An 18141-nucleotide genomic window follows, 5' to 3' on the forward strand; every position below is an offset into this window, starting at 1 on the left:
GAAAGGTGGTTGGAGAACACAGGGTAGGATGGATCCAGGGAATAGTCTGGTAGGTTGCCCTCAGTAGCACCCTCAAAATGACCGTTTGGCCCCTGCTTATTACAGGTCGAGCCCAATAGGACAGAGGGTGGCGGCGGGTGGCTCGGGCAGCGCTTGTAGCCTTTGGCTCGTTTATGAGGCAGGTCCTACCAAGGCTGACTCCCCTGGCCCTACAGCTGCTGTGGTTTGAACCACTTACATGCAGGGACTGGGAGGTAGAGACCCAGGGTTTCTAGGGTGCTGTGGGAGTCCTTGAGGCCATGCTATTTTCTGTCTGTTTGCTCCACAAATAGGGCCCGGTCATTGAGGGGCAGGTCCTGCATTGACTGCTGAGCCTCGGTGGACAACCCCGAGAGGAGCAGCCAAGAGGCTCATCGCATGGAGATAGTGGAAGCCATGGTGCGGGCAGCAGCGTCTGCCGCATCTGACGCTGCCTGGAGAGCCACCTTGGCCGCAGTCATGCCCTCATTGAAAATCGCTCAGAACTCGTTCTTGGAAGCCTTGGAGAGCGACCCTTTGAACCTGGCAATGGCTTGCCACATACTGATGTCGTATCAGCCAAGGCGGATTTGGTGGTTGGCCACTCTCAGCTGAAGGCTGGAAGACAAATCAACCTTGCATCCGAAAAGATCCAGCCTCAAGTCTTTATCTTTAGGGGGGGCCCTGGGTTGTGCCTACCTTTCCTTGTGGTTAACCACCTTGACCATAGGGGAACTGGGGGCTGGGTGGGAGCATAAGTACTCACGCCCTTTGGTTGACACAAAGTACTTGCATTCAGCCCTTTTAGAGATAGGAGCCAGGGAAGAGGGGGTCTGCCACAGCGCATTAGTGATCTTAGAAACCCCTTCATGAAGGGGTAGAGCCACTCTGGCAGGAGCCAAGGAGCAGAGAACATCAAACACAGAGTCCGAGGGCTCTTCCAATTCCTTTGCCTTAAGCCCCAGGTTAAAAACGAACCTCTTCAAAAATTCCTGGTGCACCCTGTCGTCATCCTGAGGAACTGGGTGAGGGGGCCCTTTGATAGCCTCGCCTGGTGACAACAGGGACAATGCCAGTGCTGCGGGAACCTCCACGTCCATTGGTGGCCCAGAAGCTTGCTCCCATGGTTTCTCCTGGACCTGCAGGATCTTACCTCCCGAATTTTCCAGCAGCACAGGGGGACGGGATACCGAGGCCGCTGGCCTCTCCAAGGCTCCCAACACCAACTGGGTAGCCTAGGAAGGCTGGGTGAACCCCCAAGGGTTCCATGGTACCACAGCATTGGCCACTGTGCTTGGGGTCATGGGACAGGTTTCAGTGCTGCTGATGTAGTTGGCACTGTCAGTACCAGGGCTTGTCCCGCAGTCAGGGAACCTCGCTCCAAGCCAGAGCTACCAGCAGAGCAACCAGGGCAGGACTGAGGGGTGGCTCTTCTCTGACCAGTGCCAGTTGCTGCGTCCCATGACCTGTCCAAGCGAGACTGTCTTGGTCAGGCTCTTGGGGACCGACAGCGTTCAGCAGATCTGCATCAGATACCCGACAATCAGTGGTCTCTGGTGCCTGATCGGTACTGGGATCGGTACTGGGCCCTTGAAAATGGTCTGGGCCAGTCCTGGAGTTCTTACCAGGTTGCACGTGCCTCAGATGGTCTGCACCAATCTACTGGCGAGATATGCCTTGAGTCCCTCCATCAGTGCCCCCAGTGCAGGGACCAAAGAGGGCTCAGATGAGCTTGCCTCTTCCGTCAGAGACGTGACAGCTGTGGGCGGGTAAATGCTGGCAGGACATCCCTCTCAATGGGGAACGGTACCGCTGAGGCAGGGACACATGCATAGGTCCCAAGGCAGGTTTTCCCTTAGATCGGGATAGCACAGGAACTAGTGAGGGTGGCACCAGGAGTGTCAGGACCTCTTGACCTAATTGAAGGGCTTCGGGCATTGATGGCACCTGAAGCTGGCTAGGACCTGCATCGCTATCTAGAATCGCAGGGAAGGCATGGGATAGGCTGCACCGTTCGAACTGAGCTGGGGCCCAACTTCCAGAGGGGCATATTGAATGCCAGACACAGGTCTTAGCTTGCCCCTTGCCCTTTCCTTTCCCTTGAAGGAGGCAGGAGAGGATCCCCTCACAGTTTTTTTCAGCTTCTTCCCCAGAGCCATGGATGGAGATCAGTGCCCGTTCATGACCGGCACCGGGGGAGCACTGCACACAGAGGCGACAGTGCTCCGTGTGGAGTCAGACTGCTGCTCCAGTGCCTGAGTGCGTACCAATTCCATCAGCAGCACTCTTAGATGGATACCGCACTACTCCTTCATCCTAGATTTGAAGGACCTGTTACTTATGTGCCTTTTGCCTAAGCACCTGAGGCAGCTGCGTATGGGAATTGCTGAGGGGCATAGGCTGTTTCCAGTGATCACAGGGCTTAAAGCCTGGGGACCGGGGCATGCCCAGACCCCCAGCGGGGTGCTGTTCGGGACTAGCGAAGCATTCAAGAACTACTACTAAGGGTAACTAAGAAAACTAATATGTGTAACTATTTTACAGGATTTCAAAGTTTGCAAGAACAGAGAAGGAATCAATGCTCGACAAAGCAGCAGACATTCCAGCACCATCACTGGCGATAAGAAGGAACTGAGGGTGGGTGGAGACGGCACTCCTTATACCAGAGCCAGTCCCCTACAGATATTGCTGAGGGAAAAACTTCCAGCACTGGTGCATGTGGCAAGCACACACACCTAACATGGAATGGACATGAGCAAGCACTTGGAGAACAATGGAGTTTTTGTTTGTTTGTTTTGTTTTAAAGCCAGGAATTTTTCAGGGACAATTGTTAAAAAAATGAAAACAAAGGGCTTTAGCAAAGAGATAGCTCATTCTCCATGCCCAGTCAGTCTTTAGCTTCTATACTAAGAGTGTGGAGAAAGGTCTCGATTTTAATTATCTGAATATACGTTAAGGCAAAGTCATTACAATTGACTGGGTTACTGTATTATAAACTAACTCCTTCACCCATGGCAATGATCCTCTATCATTTATTTGATTAAGCATTCAGACTTCACTCAAACTATTTGATGACTCCTCCCCCCTCCTTTTGGGGGGGGGTAAGGGCCAGATTTTCTCTCACCTGCTGGAGCTTGCCTTTTAACAGAAATCTTGGAAGGGCCCCCAGGGCTAGTGAAAACCCACAACGAATCATTTCCTCTGTGTTCTGAAGTTCTGAAATATATTGCTGCAACAGTTCACCTAGAAAAATATAATTGCAAAGTGGAACCCAGCTACTGCATCATTACATTAGCTAGGCTACTAGTAGAAAACCAGGGAGACTGGATGAAGATTCTGTTAAATACAATAACCCTAAAATGGAAGATATTCTTTTCTGTCAGAAAAAGTATTGATTTAACAAAAATTTTAAGAGTTGTTAGTTATAGTTCTCTGAACACTATTCGTGTAACAAAGTCAGTTTAGACTGATGTTTAACCCTGCTCTTTCCAACGAGTGACACAGGTTAAGTTTATATAATATTAACGTTGCTGCGTATTTTGTTTTTTTTAATCCAAAACCAAGGGCTTAAACAGAACTTATAATAAAGCAGGACACTCAATGCAGGCACGTAGGGACACATTCTCTTATACCCAACACAGCTTCAGTATCACAGATTCCAAGACCAGAAGGGACCACTGTGATCAGCCAATCTGACTTCCTGTACAACACAGGACAGAGGACTTCCCTAAAATAATTCCTAGAACATATATTTTAGAAAAGCTTCTAATCTTGATTTACCAATTGCCAGTGATGGGGAATCCACCACAACCCTTGGTAAGTTGTTCCAATGGTTAATTACTCTTACTTTTAAAAATTTACACCTTTCATTTTCAGAGTAGACTAGGCCTAAGTCATCTGCTGCCCTCTTACTTTACCATGTCCACACTCTCCTTTCTGACTTTGACACCTTTCTATCTTCTTCCCCACACAGTCCCCTACCCTCATCTACCAAGACTTCAACAATGTTTATATCCAGTCTGGCCTATTAGTTCTCCTTTTTTTGACTTTCAACATTCAAACTTCCCACTTTCCAAAATGATCAAAACACTCTACACTGTCATCAGTAAACATTACTCCTTCCTTAATCTATCAGTTTCTGAGGCCCTCTTTGACTACCAATTCCTCTCCTTCAACATTGCCCAAAAGACCCCATAAAAAACCAGTAACTAATAATGAATTGTTTGAGGGGCAACAAAGTATATTTGACATGCATTTGTTTAACAAAAACAAAAGCCCCAAAGTATATTTAATAACTGTCCATTTCTTAAGTGCATCTCTTCTCTCTACTCTTTATATGCTGCTTGTATGTCCACTTAGATTGTATGCTCTTTGGGGAAAGGACTGCATCTTCCTGTACAGGTGGGCAGTACTGCACATTCTGGGAACTACTGGAATGGAAACAAATAATGAACTATGGTATTACAAATGTTATATAGGAATGACAAAGAAAAGAAATATGAGGAAACATTCACATGATTCCTGTGCAAAATGTATGCAATTTCACTATCTTATTTAAATACAAGAATGTAAGAATTGCCATGCTGGATAAGACCAGTGATCTATCTAGTCCAACAATCTGTCTTTGATGATGGTCAGCACCAGATGCTTCAGAGAATGGTGCAAGAAACTTCACATTAGGCAGCTATGGGATACTTTGTCCCCCACAATGAATGTCTCACCCAAACCCCTAATAATAAGTGATTGGTTTAAACCCTAAAAGCGTAAGGTTTTATATTAAACAAATTAAGTATTAACTATACCAACTCTGGTTAACCTTGTTAAACTTGCAAGTCGCCATTCCTTCTTTGAATCTTGCTACATTTTTGGCCTCAACATCTTGTGGCAATGAGTTCCAAAGTCTAATTAAATGTTATGTGAAAAAGTGTTTCTTTTTATTAGTTTTGAATTTGCCATCTTTCAGTTTCACAGAATGTTCCCTTATTCTTGTGGCCTGCAACAGAGAGAACAAAAACTATCTGCCTTCTCTGTTCCAAGTTATTATTTTGTACACTTATGTTCCCCTGTATTCACTTCCTTTCTAAAATAAAGATTTCCACTCTTTTCAATCTCTCTTCATGTGGGAGTTTTTCAGAGCCCTTAAATCACTTTCATTGCTCTTCTCTGACCCCTTCTAAATCCCTTGAATCACAAATAGTCACATTCCATCATTTCTTTTTAGAAAGATTATGACCAAAAAAAAAGAGAGAGAGAGAGAGAGAGAGAGAGAGATGTAAACTAGTTCTTGGGTATCTATGTATCACTCCCTGAACAGTAAATTATTGGTATTTCTAACCACCTTGGTTTGGTTATTAAAGGCAAAATGTTCAAATTACATGGAATTAAATATAAGAAAGGGTATTTTCAGGAGTGCACGCAAATGATGAGCATGTATACTGAGAGCAGCAATTCAAAAAGTAAATACCCAAGACATAAACAACATTGTCCTATACAAATGCAACCTTTTTCTTTCATCCCTCCAAGGCATTTTTCCATATGGAACATAGGGATGGTGTATATTAATTATATAAATATGTATATCCAATTAAGTGTACTTTAAAATGGTACAGAACTGGGCTGGGCCTTCAGAATTTGCTAATCCACTGTGGTGCTTTTTAAATAACCTATTTTGCCTCCTATGAATCTCTTCTACCTGTACAGCCAACATGAATAATTAAAAGACATTTGTTAATGAAAACAGAGACAATACATATGAATCATTACCCTGAAGAGCTGGATTGGCTTCTCTCTGTTCATTGATGTAATATTCATTACACAATGCAGCAAGTGCAGAGACTGCAGCTTCCTGAAATAAAATTGTAAGCTTTAATAAAACTTATATTTGATATAATATTTCTCTAAATGTCTACTCTAATATAACTGTGTCCAGAGATAGGATAATGGATAAGAAAATACAACTGAATTCTTTATATTAATCCTACTTATAATTATTCTTTATACTATTCCCCATAACAATTATTGAATTCAACTTTTTTCTTTTGATTAAACCTCTTGTACATTATCCTGTAGGAGCATCTTTAAACCAGTGTATCCTTACAATTGTCATGTTTTCTTAAGACGACCTTATGAATTATATTGATTATATAAATTCTATCCTAACAAATTATACTGATTAAAATCTAAGAAATTATTACTGACTTCTGTGCACCGTATTCTCAGTTCATTTTAGAGTTTTCTTGCTGTACCTAGAAGTGTATGATACAGGAATCATTTTTTTCTATTCTATAATCTATATTCTTTCCAAATTCATATGTAACAACAGTTTTTCCTCAAAAAATGTACAATGAACTCAGAAATATCATCTAAGAAATGCTAAGGAGTATAAACTATTTAAAATCATGGAAACCAAATATGCACCACAGCTTTTGTTTGACAGTCCCTCAACACAGTTACATAGTTTCAGTTTAGAATGGTGATGGGGAGCAGTACTGTACACATCAATTTCCATATCTTTAGACGACTGATCTCTGTGACAGGTGCAGCAAACAATTCTAGCACAGACATTGCTTGAGAAATAAATGGCAACTTTTCTCATAAAATTCACAGTAGAGCTTCATTTTTCAGCCAATAAAATAGTGATGACCAACATAATAACATTAGCAGCATATAAAAAAAAGCAGCATGTACTCTTCATTCCCTATTAATAATAATGAAACTTTCATAATAACATAGGTATTCTCAACTGTGAATAATAAGGACTGGTAAGACAAGAGTTTTCTCTGTCATCTTGCAATTCTATCTAAAAAAATATTTGAGAGATGAAGCAGATCAGGTAATATCTTTTCATTGGACTAACTTCTGTTGGTGGAAGGTACAAGCTTTCGAGCTTGAAGTTTGCGCCTTTAGGTCAAGAAGAGCTCTGTGTATCCTGAAAGCGTGTACCTTCCATCAAAAGAAGTTGGTCCAATAAAAATATATAATTTCACCTCCGCTCTCTCAAGTATCCTGGACCCAAAATAGCTATAGCACTATAAAAGCCTGAAAAATATTCATCAGATTTTATCTCCATGCTGAACCAGAGATTTGGAAGAAAATCATATTTATTTTAATATTGTTGATTACTCTAAAACTCTGTATTAGGCAGGTATCTGGAAACACGAAAAATTATCTCTCACCAATATGTAGCCATATCTTAGAGTCACATAAAATACCTGGATGTAAAAAACCATCGCTATTCACTGTTTACTTGCATGAAACTGCATTATATAAGTAAAGTAGATGTTCGCATGCCAGGAAACAATGATTAACTCTGTCCTGGAAACATCCTTTTTTTTTTTTTTTAAATCAGGGGAAGGATACTCACCCAATAGGCAACATCTAACTAAGGTTAGCTTTAAAATCAGGGTTTTGGTTCAAATTCTCTTGACTTAAGACTATAATCAATTGTCTATGAGCTCAGTGTCAACTTCCAGCAATAAATCATCTGTCAAACTGCTTGGCTACATCTCTACAGTTTCCACGGGTAAATCAAGAACTCCCAAATTTCTGCTTTTAGATTCTTCTCCAATGATTTGGATACCTTCCTATCTTCTCCTCCTCTCCTGAGTTTGTATGTATTTAAGAACCTGGGCCACCAGTACCCATGCACTTTTGTAATTAAAAGGGGCTTTAGAAGGGAATTTTTTTAAGCTTGTCTATGGTTAGAAAAGTAGCCATGTGAAAAAAAGACAGTTACCTTTTCCGTAACTGGTGTTCTTCGAGATGTGATGCTAATGTCTATTCCACAATAGGTGTGCGTGCTCGCCACATGCACCAGTGCTGGAAGTTTTTCCCCAGAAGTACCCATAGGGAAGCGCCCTAGTGACCCCTGGAGTGGTACCTCCATGGCACAGTATAAGGGGTACTGCCCGCTCCCCCCAATCATCAGTTCCTTCTTGCGAGAACTCTGGAAGAGGGGAAGGAGGGTGGGATGTGGAACAGACATGAGCAACACATCTTGAAGAACACCAGTTACAGGAAAGGTAACTGTCTTTTCTTCTTCGGGTGATTGCTTATATGTATTCCAAAGTAGGCGATTCCAAGCTATATCAGTTGGATATGGGAAGGAGTTCACAAACTCTCGGGACGGAGAACAGCCCTGCCAAACCCGGCATCCTCCCTGGTCTGAGAGACAATCACATAATGCGAGGTGAACATGTGAACTGAAGACCACGTGGCAGCCCTACAAATGTCCTGAATGGGACATGGGCCAAAAAGGCAGCCAACGAAGCCTGCGCCCAAGTCGAGTGTGCCTTCACAATTGGTGGCAGAGGGATTCCTGCCAGGTCATAACAGGTACCGCTGCATGAGGTGGTCCAGTTGGAGAGCCGCTGAGTGGAGATCAGCCGACCTTTCATGCACTCAGCTGAGGCGATGAACAGTTGTGATGACTTTCTGAATGGCTTAGTCCGCTCCAGGTAAAAAACCAGAGCCCATCTCACATTGAGCATGTGGAGGCAGTGCTCCTCACTGGACACATGGGGCTTGGGGAAGAGGATCGACAGAAAAATGTCCTGACCCATGTGATAGGCAGAGACCGCCTTCGTGAGGAATGAAGCTGGACCTTATCTTTATGAAACACCATGTAGAGGGGTTTGGAAGTCAGGGCCCTGAGTTCCGAAACCTGCCTAGCTGACATGATCGCAACCAGGAAGGCCACCTTCCACAAGAGGTGTGACCAGAAGCACCTGGCTAGCAGTTCAAACGGGGACCCTGTGAGATGGGCCAACACTAGGTTTAGGTCCCACTGCGGGACTGGGGGCCTAACATATGGGAAGAGATGATCCAACCCTTGAGGAATGGGCCAGTCATAGCATGGGAGAATACCATGTGGCCCTGCACCGGTGGATGGAAGGCCGATATGGCCACCAGGTTCACCTTGACTGATGAGGGCGCCAGGCCCTGGGCTCTGAGGTGAAGGAGGTAGCCCAGAATAAGCTGGATCAGGATGGCCACCGGGGAAACGCCCTGCTTGTCCACCTATCTGGAAAACCAAGACCACTTTTCCAAGTAGGCTCGGTGCCTGGAGGGGCACCTGCTTTCTAAGAGGATGCAACCCCTTCCAAGCATGTCCTTTCCTTCCCACCTAACCATTAAGCAGCCATGCCGTGAGGTGGAGTGCCGCTAGGTTGGAGTGGAAGAGACGGCCCTGGCCCTGGCAGAACAGGTGCGGGCAGGATGGCAATGGCCATGGCAGGGCGACTGCCAAGCCCATGAGGGTCCCGTATCAATGCTGCCAGGGCCATGCCGGGGCAATTAGAAGGATACAGGCCTTGTCCATACTTATCTTTTCCAGGACCTTCCCAATCAGCTGGAACAGGGGGAAAAGGCACAGAGAAACTGGCTTGACCAGGACAGGAGAAAGGTATCGGAGTTAGCATCCCATCCCAGCCTGCCCCCTGGAGCAGAACTGGTGACAGCGACACTTCTGCCGAGTCACAAACAGGCTCACCTGCGGAGTTCCGCACACTTGCAAAAGTCTGTGCACCACCTCTGGATGGGGCGACCACTCACGCTGAGAGGAGAAGTCCCTGCTCAAGCAATCCGCCCACGTGTTCCGTGGCGTTTATGTGGAGGATCAGATCCTGAGCCGACCACAGGCCTTGGGTCTGAATAATTCCCCACGTGGGCCCCCCATCCCAGGTCCAACGTGTCGAACACCAGTTCCAGTGATGGGACATGTTTCTTATGGAGGACCACCACCATAAGGAAGTGATTACTGGCTCGGGCACCGTGAGAATTTTGTCCATCCTGTCCCTGGCCTGGGAGAACTCCGAGACCAGCCAAAGTTGGAGGGGCCTCATCCTGAGTCTGGCATGACAGACCACATATAAGACCCAAGAGCTGGAGGCACGCTCTGGCTACTGTCACCGGAAACCTTGTGACCACATCGATGAGCCCATTCAGGGTCTCGAACCTGTCCGGTGGGAGGGAGGCTCTGGCTGACAAGGTGTCCAGAACCGCCCCGATAAACTCTATGCGTTGTACTGGGAGTAACATGGTGTTGGTGTTGTTTACCAACAGGCCCAAAGTGGTGCACGTGGACAGAAGGAGCGCCACATGATCCCGCACCTGCGACTGGAAGCTGCCCTTGACCAACCAGTGTTCCAGATAGGGGAAGATCTGGACCGCCCAGCGCCTGAGGTAGGCTGCCACCACCGACATACATTTCATGAATACCCTGGGGGCAGTGGACAGGCCAAATGGGAGGACCATAAAGTGGTAGTGTTCCTGCCCCACTGTGAAATGGAGTAAGCATCAGTGCCCCTCGAATATATGAATGTGGAAGTACACATCCCACAGATCGAGGGCAGTATACCAGTCCCTGGGATCCAAGAAGGGGATGACGGAGGCCAGGGAGACCATGCGCAACTTGAGCTTCACCATGTACTGGTTAAAGCCTCACAGGTTCAAGATGGGCCTGAGCCCCCCTTTGGCCTTCGAGATAAGGAAATAGCAGGAGTAGTACTCCTTGCCTTTGAACTCCCCCAGTACCGCTTCCACTGCTCCTAGGCCCAGGAGCCACCTCACCTCCTACTCGAGCAGAGCCTTGAGTGAGGGGTACCCCAGGAGGGATGGGGGCGGGGGGTGGGAAGGAAGTAAACTGGAGGGTGTAGTCCCGGGAGATCGTATTGAGGACCCATCAGTCCGAGGTCAACCACAACCACTCCAGGAGGAAAGCACACAACAAATTGGAAAAGGGAAAAACTTTACTGAGGATGGATCCCTGACGAGGACTGGCAGGCCACCCCCAGGTATCCTGTCAAAACCGCCTGTTTCCTGCTTGCTTGCCCTTGGAGGACCCAGGCTGGGGCGCAGGCCTAGACTGCCTCTATGGGTGCCTTTATAGTCCCATGATTTCTTATAAGTGGTCTCGTATTTTGAATGGGTGGCCTGAGCAGGAGTCTGCTGCAGCTTGAACTTTGGTTGAGCTGGAGCTGGAACATACAGACCCAGAGTCTGGAGAGTCATGAGGGAGCCTTTCAGGCCATGCAGCTTTGTATCCATTTGTTCCACAAACAGAGCTTTGTCCTCAAACGGGATGTCTTGCAGGGAGGTCCGCACCTCGATGGACAGCCCAGAGAGCAGGAGCCGTGACGCCCTTCTCATGGGCACTGCAGAGGTCATGGACCATGCGGCCATGTCCGCTGCATCCGAAGCTGCCTGATGGGTTGCCCTGGCAGCCACCGTGCCCTCCTCCACCAACGCTTTGAACTCCTTCCTGACGTGCTTCTGGAGGAAAACCTCGAACTTGGGCAGGGAGCCCCACAGATTGAACTCATACTGGCCCAGGAAAGCCTGATGGTTTGCCACCCATAACTGGAAGCTCAAGGACAAATACATTTTTCTTTCAAATGAGTCCAGCCTCCTTGAATCTTTATTTTTCAGGGTAGTAGCTAGTTGGCCCTGTCATTCCCTGTGATTGACCAACTTGACTACCAGGGAGTTAGGAGCAGGGTGGGTGTATAAGTATTCATGCCCCTTGGCAGGCACAAAATACTTGCATTCCTCTCTTTTAGAGATGAGGGCCAATGAGACATTTGCCACGGGGCATTTGAAATTGTCGCCACCCCTTCATGGAAAGGCAAAGCCACCCTACCCGGTGCCAAGAAGGACAGTACATTAAACAGGGACTCTGAGGGCTCCTCCATCTCCTCGGCTTGGATATGCAGGCTTGATGCCACCCTTTCTAAGAGTTGGTGGTGGGCCCTAAAATCCTCCTGCAGGACATAGGGAGGAGGAGCCATAATCGCTTCATCCAGGCCGACGCAGTACTGTGTCCCCCCACCGGCACCAGAGGGTCCACCACCTGGTCAGGCCCAGTGCCAAGGATGTATGTCCCACCGACTCCTTCCTCAGAGATCTGGAGAGGGAGGCCAATGGTCCTTCTGAGACTCCGGCCACCGAGTGAGCCTCAACCACAGTCTGTGTCGGGGGCCACGGAGCCCACTGGTACCATTGGGCCGGGCACGGAGCCACTGCTCCTGTTGTGACACCAGTGGAGCCAGTTGTTCAGCCTGGCTAGCCTGGCCCATAGATGGACAACTATGAAGGGAGGCTGGGCTGACATACGACCTGCCACTGTCCCTGGACCTGGAGGAGCAGCGGCACTGGCAGCAATGCCGACCACGGGACCGCAATCCCGATGCAGAGGTCCGATACTGTCACTAACAGCTGCTCCGCAATCAGCTCCATGGGGCGGACTCGTGACAGCAAGATGCCGGTGACAGATGTCCAGGGCTGCAAAGGTGTTGCCATGGCAAGGTCCTGGAGTAGGACAACGAACCAGAATGACATCAACGTTTGTGCCATGACCAACTGTGATAGCCCCTCCGAGATGAAGACCTCTGGCGTCGTCTGCCTCGGTCCCGTTGGTGTTTGCTCCTCGAGGCGGAGTGGTGCTGAGAGTCTCAGTCAGACGGAACCCAACTAGACAGCCTGGTGGGTACTGAGGGCGATCTACGTGGACGTTAGCCTCTGCCTCTTCCTAGCCTTCTTGGCATGCCCCGTGGATGGGGAGCAGTGCCAACGGTGCTGAAGGGTTGCTGCACACCAACACCATGGTGCCTGGTGCTGACTTGGAGCCACACACTGCATAGATCGCCTACAAGTGTCGCATAACTTAAAGCCCAGGGCACAGGGTGTGCCCGGGCCCGGGCGCTCTAGCTAAACTAAACTAAACTAAACTAAACTAAACTAAACAAAACAACTAATTAACTACAGGTACCAGACACTGAACGAACAAGCAGTTTTGGGCATGAGCTACAGCAAAGCTGGAGCAGAGCAGTTCCAAAGCACCTTCACTGGCGGCAAGAAGGAACTGCGGGGACTGAGGGAGGAGTGTGCAGCGCCCTTATACCATGCCATGACGGCAACACTCCAGGGGTTGCTAGGGCACTCCCCTATGGGTACTGCTAGGGGAAGAACTTCCAGCACCGGTGCACGTGGTGAGCACGCACACCTATTGTGGAATACATATAAGCAATCACTCGAAGAAGAATGCTACCTTCTACTCAATGTAATGTGTGTGTTTTGAGTTATATTTGCTTTCTTTACTGGCAAAAACTGTTTTTTATTCAAGTAAGCATTATGAAGTCAACAAAACTATGTTCCAGCAAGCCTGATATTATTCTGCTTCACACACCAGTAACATTTTCAGAATGATGTTAAAGGTAGAAGGAATACAGCTGGATTTTTACATCTCTGAGTTGGTAGTCCTGGTAAATTGGACAAGCACATTAAATCTGATTTGAAAAAGTCACCAGGAGAGGATAATTGTGGCAGCTTTTACAGGAATTCCCTGAGGACCCTCCTCCATAATTCCCCAGTCAGCAAACTTTATTCTATATTCTCAAACCAGAGTCTCCTGGTATTAAGAGGGAAAGACAAGTCTAGTGAAATGTCATCCTTTCTTCAATCATTGGGAAAGCAGGGCAGAAAGTTTAACACATACTATTTATAACTGCAGGCATAACAACATTGCATTAAATTGCCACTACCGTAATGAAAATTAAGACATAGAAAATAAAACAGCAGGAAAGCCAAAGTGAAGCCCCTTAAATAAAATAAAATCAGTAAAGCAAGAAAACTTCAAAGGCAATCATCAAATGGCAGATAGGTCGGAGACATCAGCTTGAAGCAATACTGTCAGTAACTGCCATTGTTAGCTCATGAGCTCTCTTCAAATGTGCTAATAAGAATACCTTTACAATATCAACTCTCAAAGGTGGAAAGTATCACTCAAAAGATTATTTTTGGAGTTTTGGAGTCTGGATTGTTACAAGAAAGGAATTCCTTTAGCCAACTTAAGAGATGAATCTTGAGGAATCTCTCATATCCCTCAGGAAAAGAAAACGAACCTCTCACAAGGCAAAACACACAGACCACTTAAGAGCCTACAGAAGAGTTGTCTGTTTAAGTGTGCATGCAAACAAATACAATACAAAGAGTATTAAGAGAAAAGGAGACTGGAGAACCACAGAATAAATCACCACAAAAGGGGGGAAATTTTACAAAAAGTAAAGATGCTGCTGCTTGGTTATAAAGTTGAGAAAGCATTTATGTTAAACTCCACACAAGGCAATCCAGACACTCAGGTTACACCATTCCACAACAACAGGAGACAGAAGACCAAATGGTTTTGTCCTTTTTGGAATTACTAGTCCTTTCAGCTCCACTGTTAATTTCTGTTTTTTTAAAACCATTAATTCTCCTATCTCACATCAGGAAGTGAGAACTTCTAGTATAACAAAGGATACAACACTGCTGAGAGCAACAAGGAAAATATATCATCAGGAATGTTTGCCTTTAGAGTATTTGTTTAATAAAGCCAAAGAGGATAGAATTACTGTACCTTTATTTGCCGTCTTGCAGTGCTTGAAACAAGAGGCAGACTTCTTAAACTGTCATTTATCAACCATTGCCAGCCATCTGGAGTAGTAGAAAAGATATTCAGTATAATTGTAGTGACATAGATGTCAATATCTAAGACTACTTATAATTGTCAGCAATTAATTAAAACTACCTATTTTCGTTGCTCTTTCTAAAATAACTAAAGGTGTGAATTACAATGAATGTAGTTATTTTGTTTCAATTCACTGAATACACAAGCCATAGGCTCAGTGTTCTTCTGAGCCTGTAATGAGAGGAAGGATAGGAAGAAACAATTTATAACAACTTATTCAGGACAGATGCTGCTAAGAGTCCTGCCCTTCTCAGGCCGGGTCTACACTACAATTTACTTTGGGATAACTTACGTCATTCAAGGGTGTGCATAAGCAGCGACCACCCACCCCGAGCAGCATAAGTTACACCACCTAAGCGCTGGTCTAGACAGTGCTATGTCAATGGGAGAGCTTCTCTCACTAAAATAGCCACCACCTCTCCTAGAGGTAGATTTATTACGCTGACAAGAGAACTCTCTCCCACTGGCGTAGAGTGTCTTCATCAGACATGCTACATTGACGTAGCTGTGCCGATGTAACGCTTCTAGTGTACACTAGCCCTCAGTCAAAAACAGTCATGATGAAGGACTTCTTGGTGGGGAGTACAAAAACTGGGCATTTCATCAGGAACCCTCTATTTGAAGAAAAAATAATAAATGTTACTGACCAACCCTTAATCAGCAGAAATGCTGAAAAGGAAACTCTTATTTTCCCACTGCTAAATTTTATGATTTTCAGAAACTTTTTGACAACTTTAAGAGAAAGAGGCTTGTTTGGGGGTAACACAAACAAAAATTTTCTTAGTACACTGCTAAATGCAGTATTTTCAGCCACAGATTTATGTACCTTTTTTAGATTTGTTAACCTACCCTAACTCACTAACATCTTGTTATCAAAACTTAGTTTCCTAGGATAACATCACTGGCTAGTACTATGTAACCTTAGAGAATTATAATTAGAATAATGACATAACGTAAGACCACTGAAAGTATCACATACCGATTATGGGATCCTCTCTAAATGGCATTTTTGAAAGTGACAACTTTTCAATTAAAGTGCAGACTGGGGGAGGAAAAAAAGGCAATTATATCATTTCTGAAAATACTAACTTGCAATAATTTTGACAAAATGCAGTCATACCAGTACTGATGTAATATATATGGTTATAAAAGAGTGTATTTAAAACAGAAGAGCAAAAAATGTTGCAAATAGAAATATTCTAACATTATAGCTCAAAAATAAATATGCAACAAGGAAATTGAAATGGAATGATGCTTGTGGTTCCAACATCAAAAAAGAACTTACACTACAGTAACTTCCAGATGTGGTAGTCCCACTGAAAGGTACTTAGGCATGTGAGATCAGATTTTATTTTTAATAACTGTGTCTTTTGGGGCTGTAAATGCATCCTGTGCCTCCTCATGCACCCATGCAAGGACAAAGGGTGGAGTGGCCAAGAACCTCCCATAGTTCCCTAACAACTCAAAGTCCATCTTGGTTGAAGACTCCAAAATGTGGGGACTGGAGGACAGGTAATGGGATCTATGCAGACTACAATATCTCAGAGAAGCACAGTTACTGTAGGATAAGTAACCATTCTTTCTTCTTTTAATGTGTGTCAGTGTGGATTTCACTGTAGGTGACTGGCAACAGTATCCCTATAGGACAGTGGGAATGAATGAGGAGTATCAGTTGTATCAGTACTGCTCTCCCAAAACTGGCATCCAACCTATCCACTAAAACCAAGAAGCAATGTTTGATGAAGACCAAGAGGATTACTCTACATAGCCACCTTATAGATTTCTGATAGATATGCCTGAAGCAGGCAGAAGATGTTGCTTATGCTCTGGTGGAGGGAGCACTTGAAGTTCAGTGGGAGAGGGACAGAAGCCTGCTAGTATCATGGCAAGACTTACTGTGTTATCCATTTCCATAGCTTTTGTGATGAGTGGTTAGATCTCGAGAACACCTGACTAGGGCTAAAAGTAGATAGGAAAAAAATCTGAATGGATTCATCCTCTCACTGTAATCTAATGTGTGTAATTTCTTTTCCCCCATTGCCAAACATGGCTTCAAGACGACGACAGGTAGGCTAATTAACTGGTTTAGGTAAAATTCTCAGACAACTTTAGGAACGAGCTTCAGGTGAGGTCTCAGCAGCTCCTTCTTCCAATGTCATATAGCAAGGTTCAGCCAAGTGCCTGAAGCTCCCTCACTCTTCTGGCTGAAGTGACAGCCACAAGGATGATCACCTTTCAGAGTGAAGTGATGCAAGGGGCATTCTGATAGAGGTTCAAATTGGGGCTCCATGAAATTCTAGAGTACTTCTGAGGTCCCAGGCAGGGCTCGGTTCTCAGACTGGTGGCTTAAAATTTGGTAACATTGGGTGAGAGAAGACCAAACACAATTGCACAGGTGCATGCCAACCTGAAATTGCTGTGACATGGATCTTAATCCATGCTGAACAAAAGGCCAGCCTGCTATAAGTGCAATCAGTAGTCAAAGTGGACTTCCCATATCAAGAATCTCTTCCATTTAAAAGAATACGTTTTCCTGCCCTGCATCAAGATTTCCTGGACCTGTAGGGAGCAGTCCTGGTCCAAGGTACTAAACACCTAACAGCCACATCTTCAGGTGCAATGACTTCAAGTCTGGAGGAAGCATCTGGCCACAGTGCATAAGATCAGTTCCAGGTGGTTTGGGGGCTCTTTGAAAATCAGTGCCATAGGATAATGCCTCAAATCCTGCTCTGGTGCCAGATGCCACCCCAATACCAATGAAGTCTCCTTCACTACACTACCCTGATTAATCTCCAGAGTGGTTCTATTCTGTGCACGGAATGAGGTAGGGATCCTGTGCAAAAAAAAAAAAAAAGTATGTGATCATGTAATTAGACATGGTCATAATGCATATGATACCACGGGCCAAATTTAAGATTGCATTGACAACCTGAATACTGGCATTTCTTAACTTTTGAATACTTGACTTTGCAACTTTAATGTTCTTTTAGTGTAGGTGGGTGGGTGGGATGTGCACACGAGAGATCTTGTATATACAATGTTGCTATTGCAAGAAAACAATGGAATGCTGAGAGATACAAAAGTTGAGGTAAATAGAGTAAATTAACTAACATATATTTGATATTTTAATTCAATGAAAATAGCACCAGTCAGCTAACATGCAGAGGGACACCTACCAGCTGGTCTCATTAGTTCACCACCTAAACCCCTGGAAAATAGAAACAAAAAAGGTATTATTTTCAGATGACCAATTACTGTATACAATTAGGTATGCTGCTTACTAGAACACAAGAAGTTTTCAAATGAAAAGTATCCACAGAAGTTCAACAAGTAACACTCAAGTCTTCCCAGGATTAAGTTGGTAAACCCTCCAATCTTACGTTTGACCAACTCTCAAACAGCACTGTACCATCTACTGCCTTAATTCACTACAAAATGCTCTATACAAAACCTTATTGTACACTCCATCTTTTCTTTCCAAAGAACACAGACCTAATTTCTCTAATCCTATTTGAAAAATAAAAGGCACTCAGGTTCACACTTTTTTTTTCTGATAACCTCACTTTAGAAGTACTATGGCCCTGTGGAATTTAGCACAGGATTTTTCAGTCACAAAATCT

The 18141-nt window shown here is 45.1% G+C and overlaps 1 protein-coding gene across 9 annotated transcripts in view; it reads right to left on the bottom strand.

Moving 5' to 3' along the window:
- The window catches only part of TBCD (tubulin folding cofactor D), a 228936-nt gene that overhangs the window by 63692 nt on the left and 147103 nt on the right, over positions 1-18141 (bottom strand). For all 9 annotated transcript variants that reach the window (XM_030534204.1, XM_030534199.1, XM_030534201.1 and 6 more), the window contains 5 exons: positions 17698-17729; positions 15501-15563; positions 14411-14487; positions 5782-5863; positions 3143-3261 (listed from right to left, as the gene is read on the bottom strand). In XM_030534204.1, coding sequence (XP_030390064.1) covers positions 3143-3261; positions 5782-5863; positions 14411-14487; positions 15501-15563; positions 17698-17729 — 373 coding nt within the window. The remainder of the gene's footprint in view (positions 1-3142; positions 3262-5781; positions 5864-14410; positions 14488-15500; positions 15564-17697; positions 17730-18141) is intronic.

This window comes from Gopherus evgoodei, chromosome 15 (genome assembly GCF_007399415.2).
Source record: "Gopherus evgoodei ecotype Sinaloan lineage chromosome 15, rGopEvg1_v1.p, whole genome shotgun sequence".
Lineage (NCBI taxonomy): Eukaryota > Metazoa > Chordata > Testudines > Testudinidae > Gopherus > Gopherus evgoodei.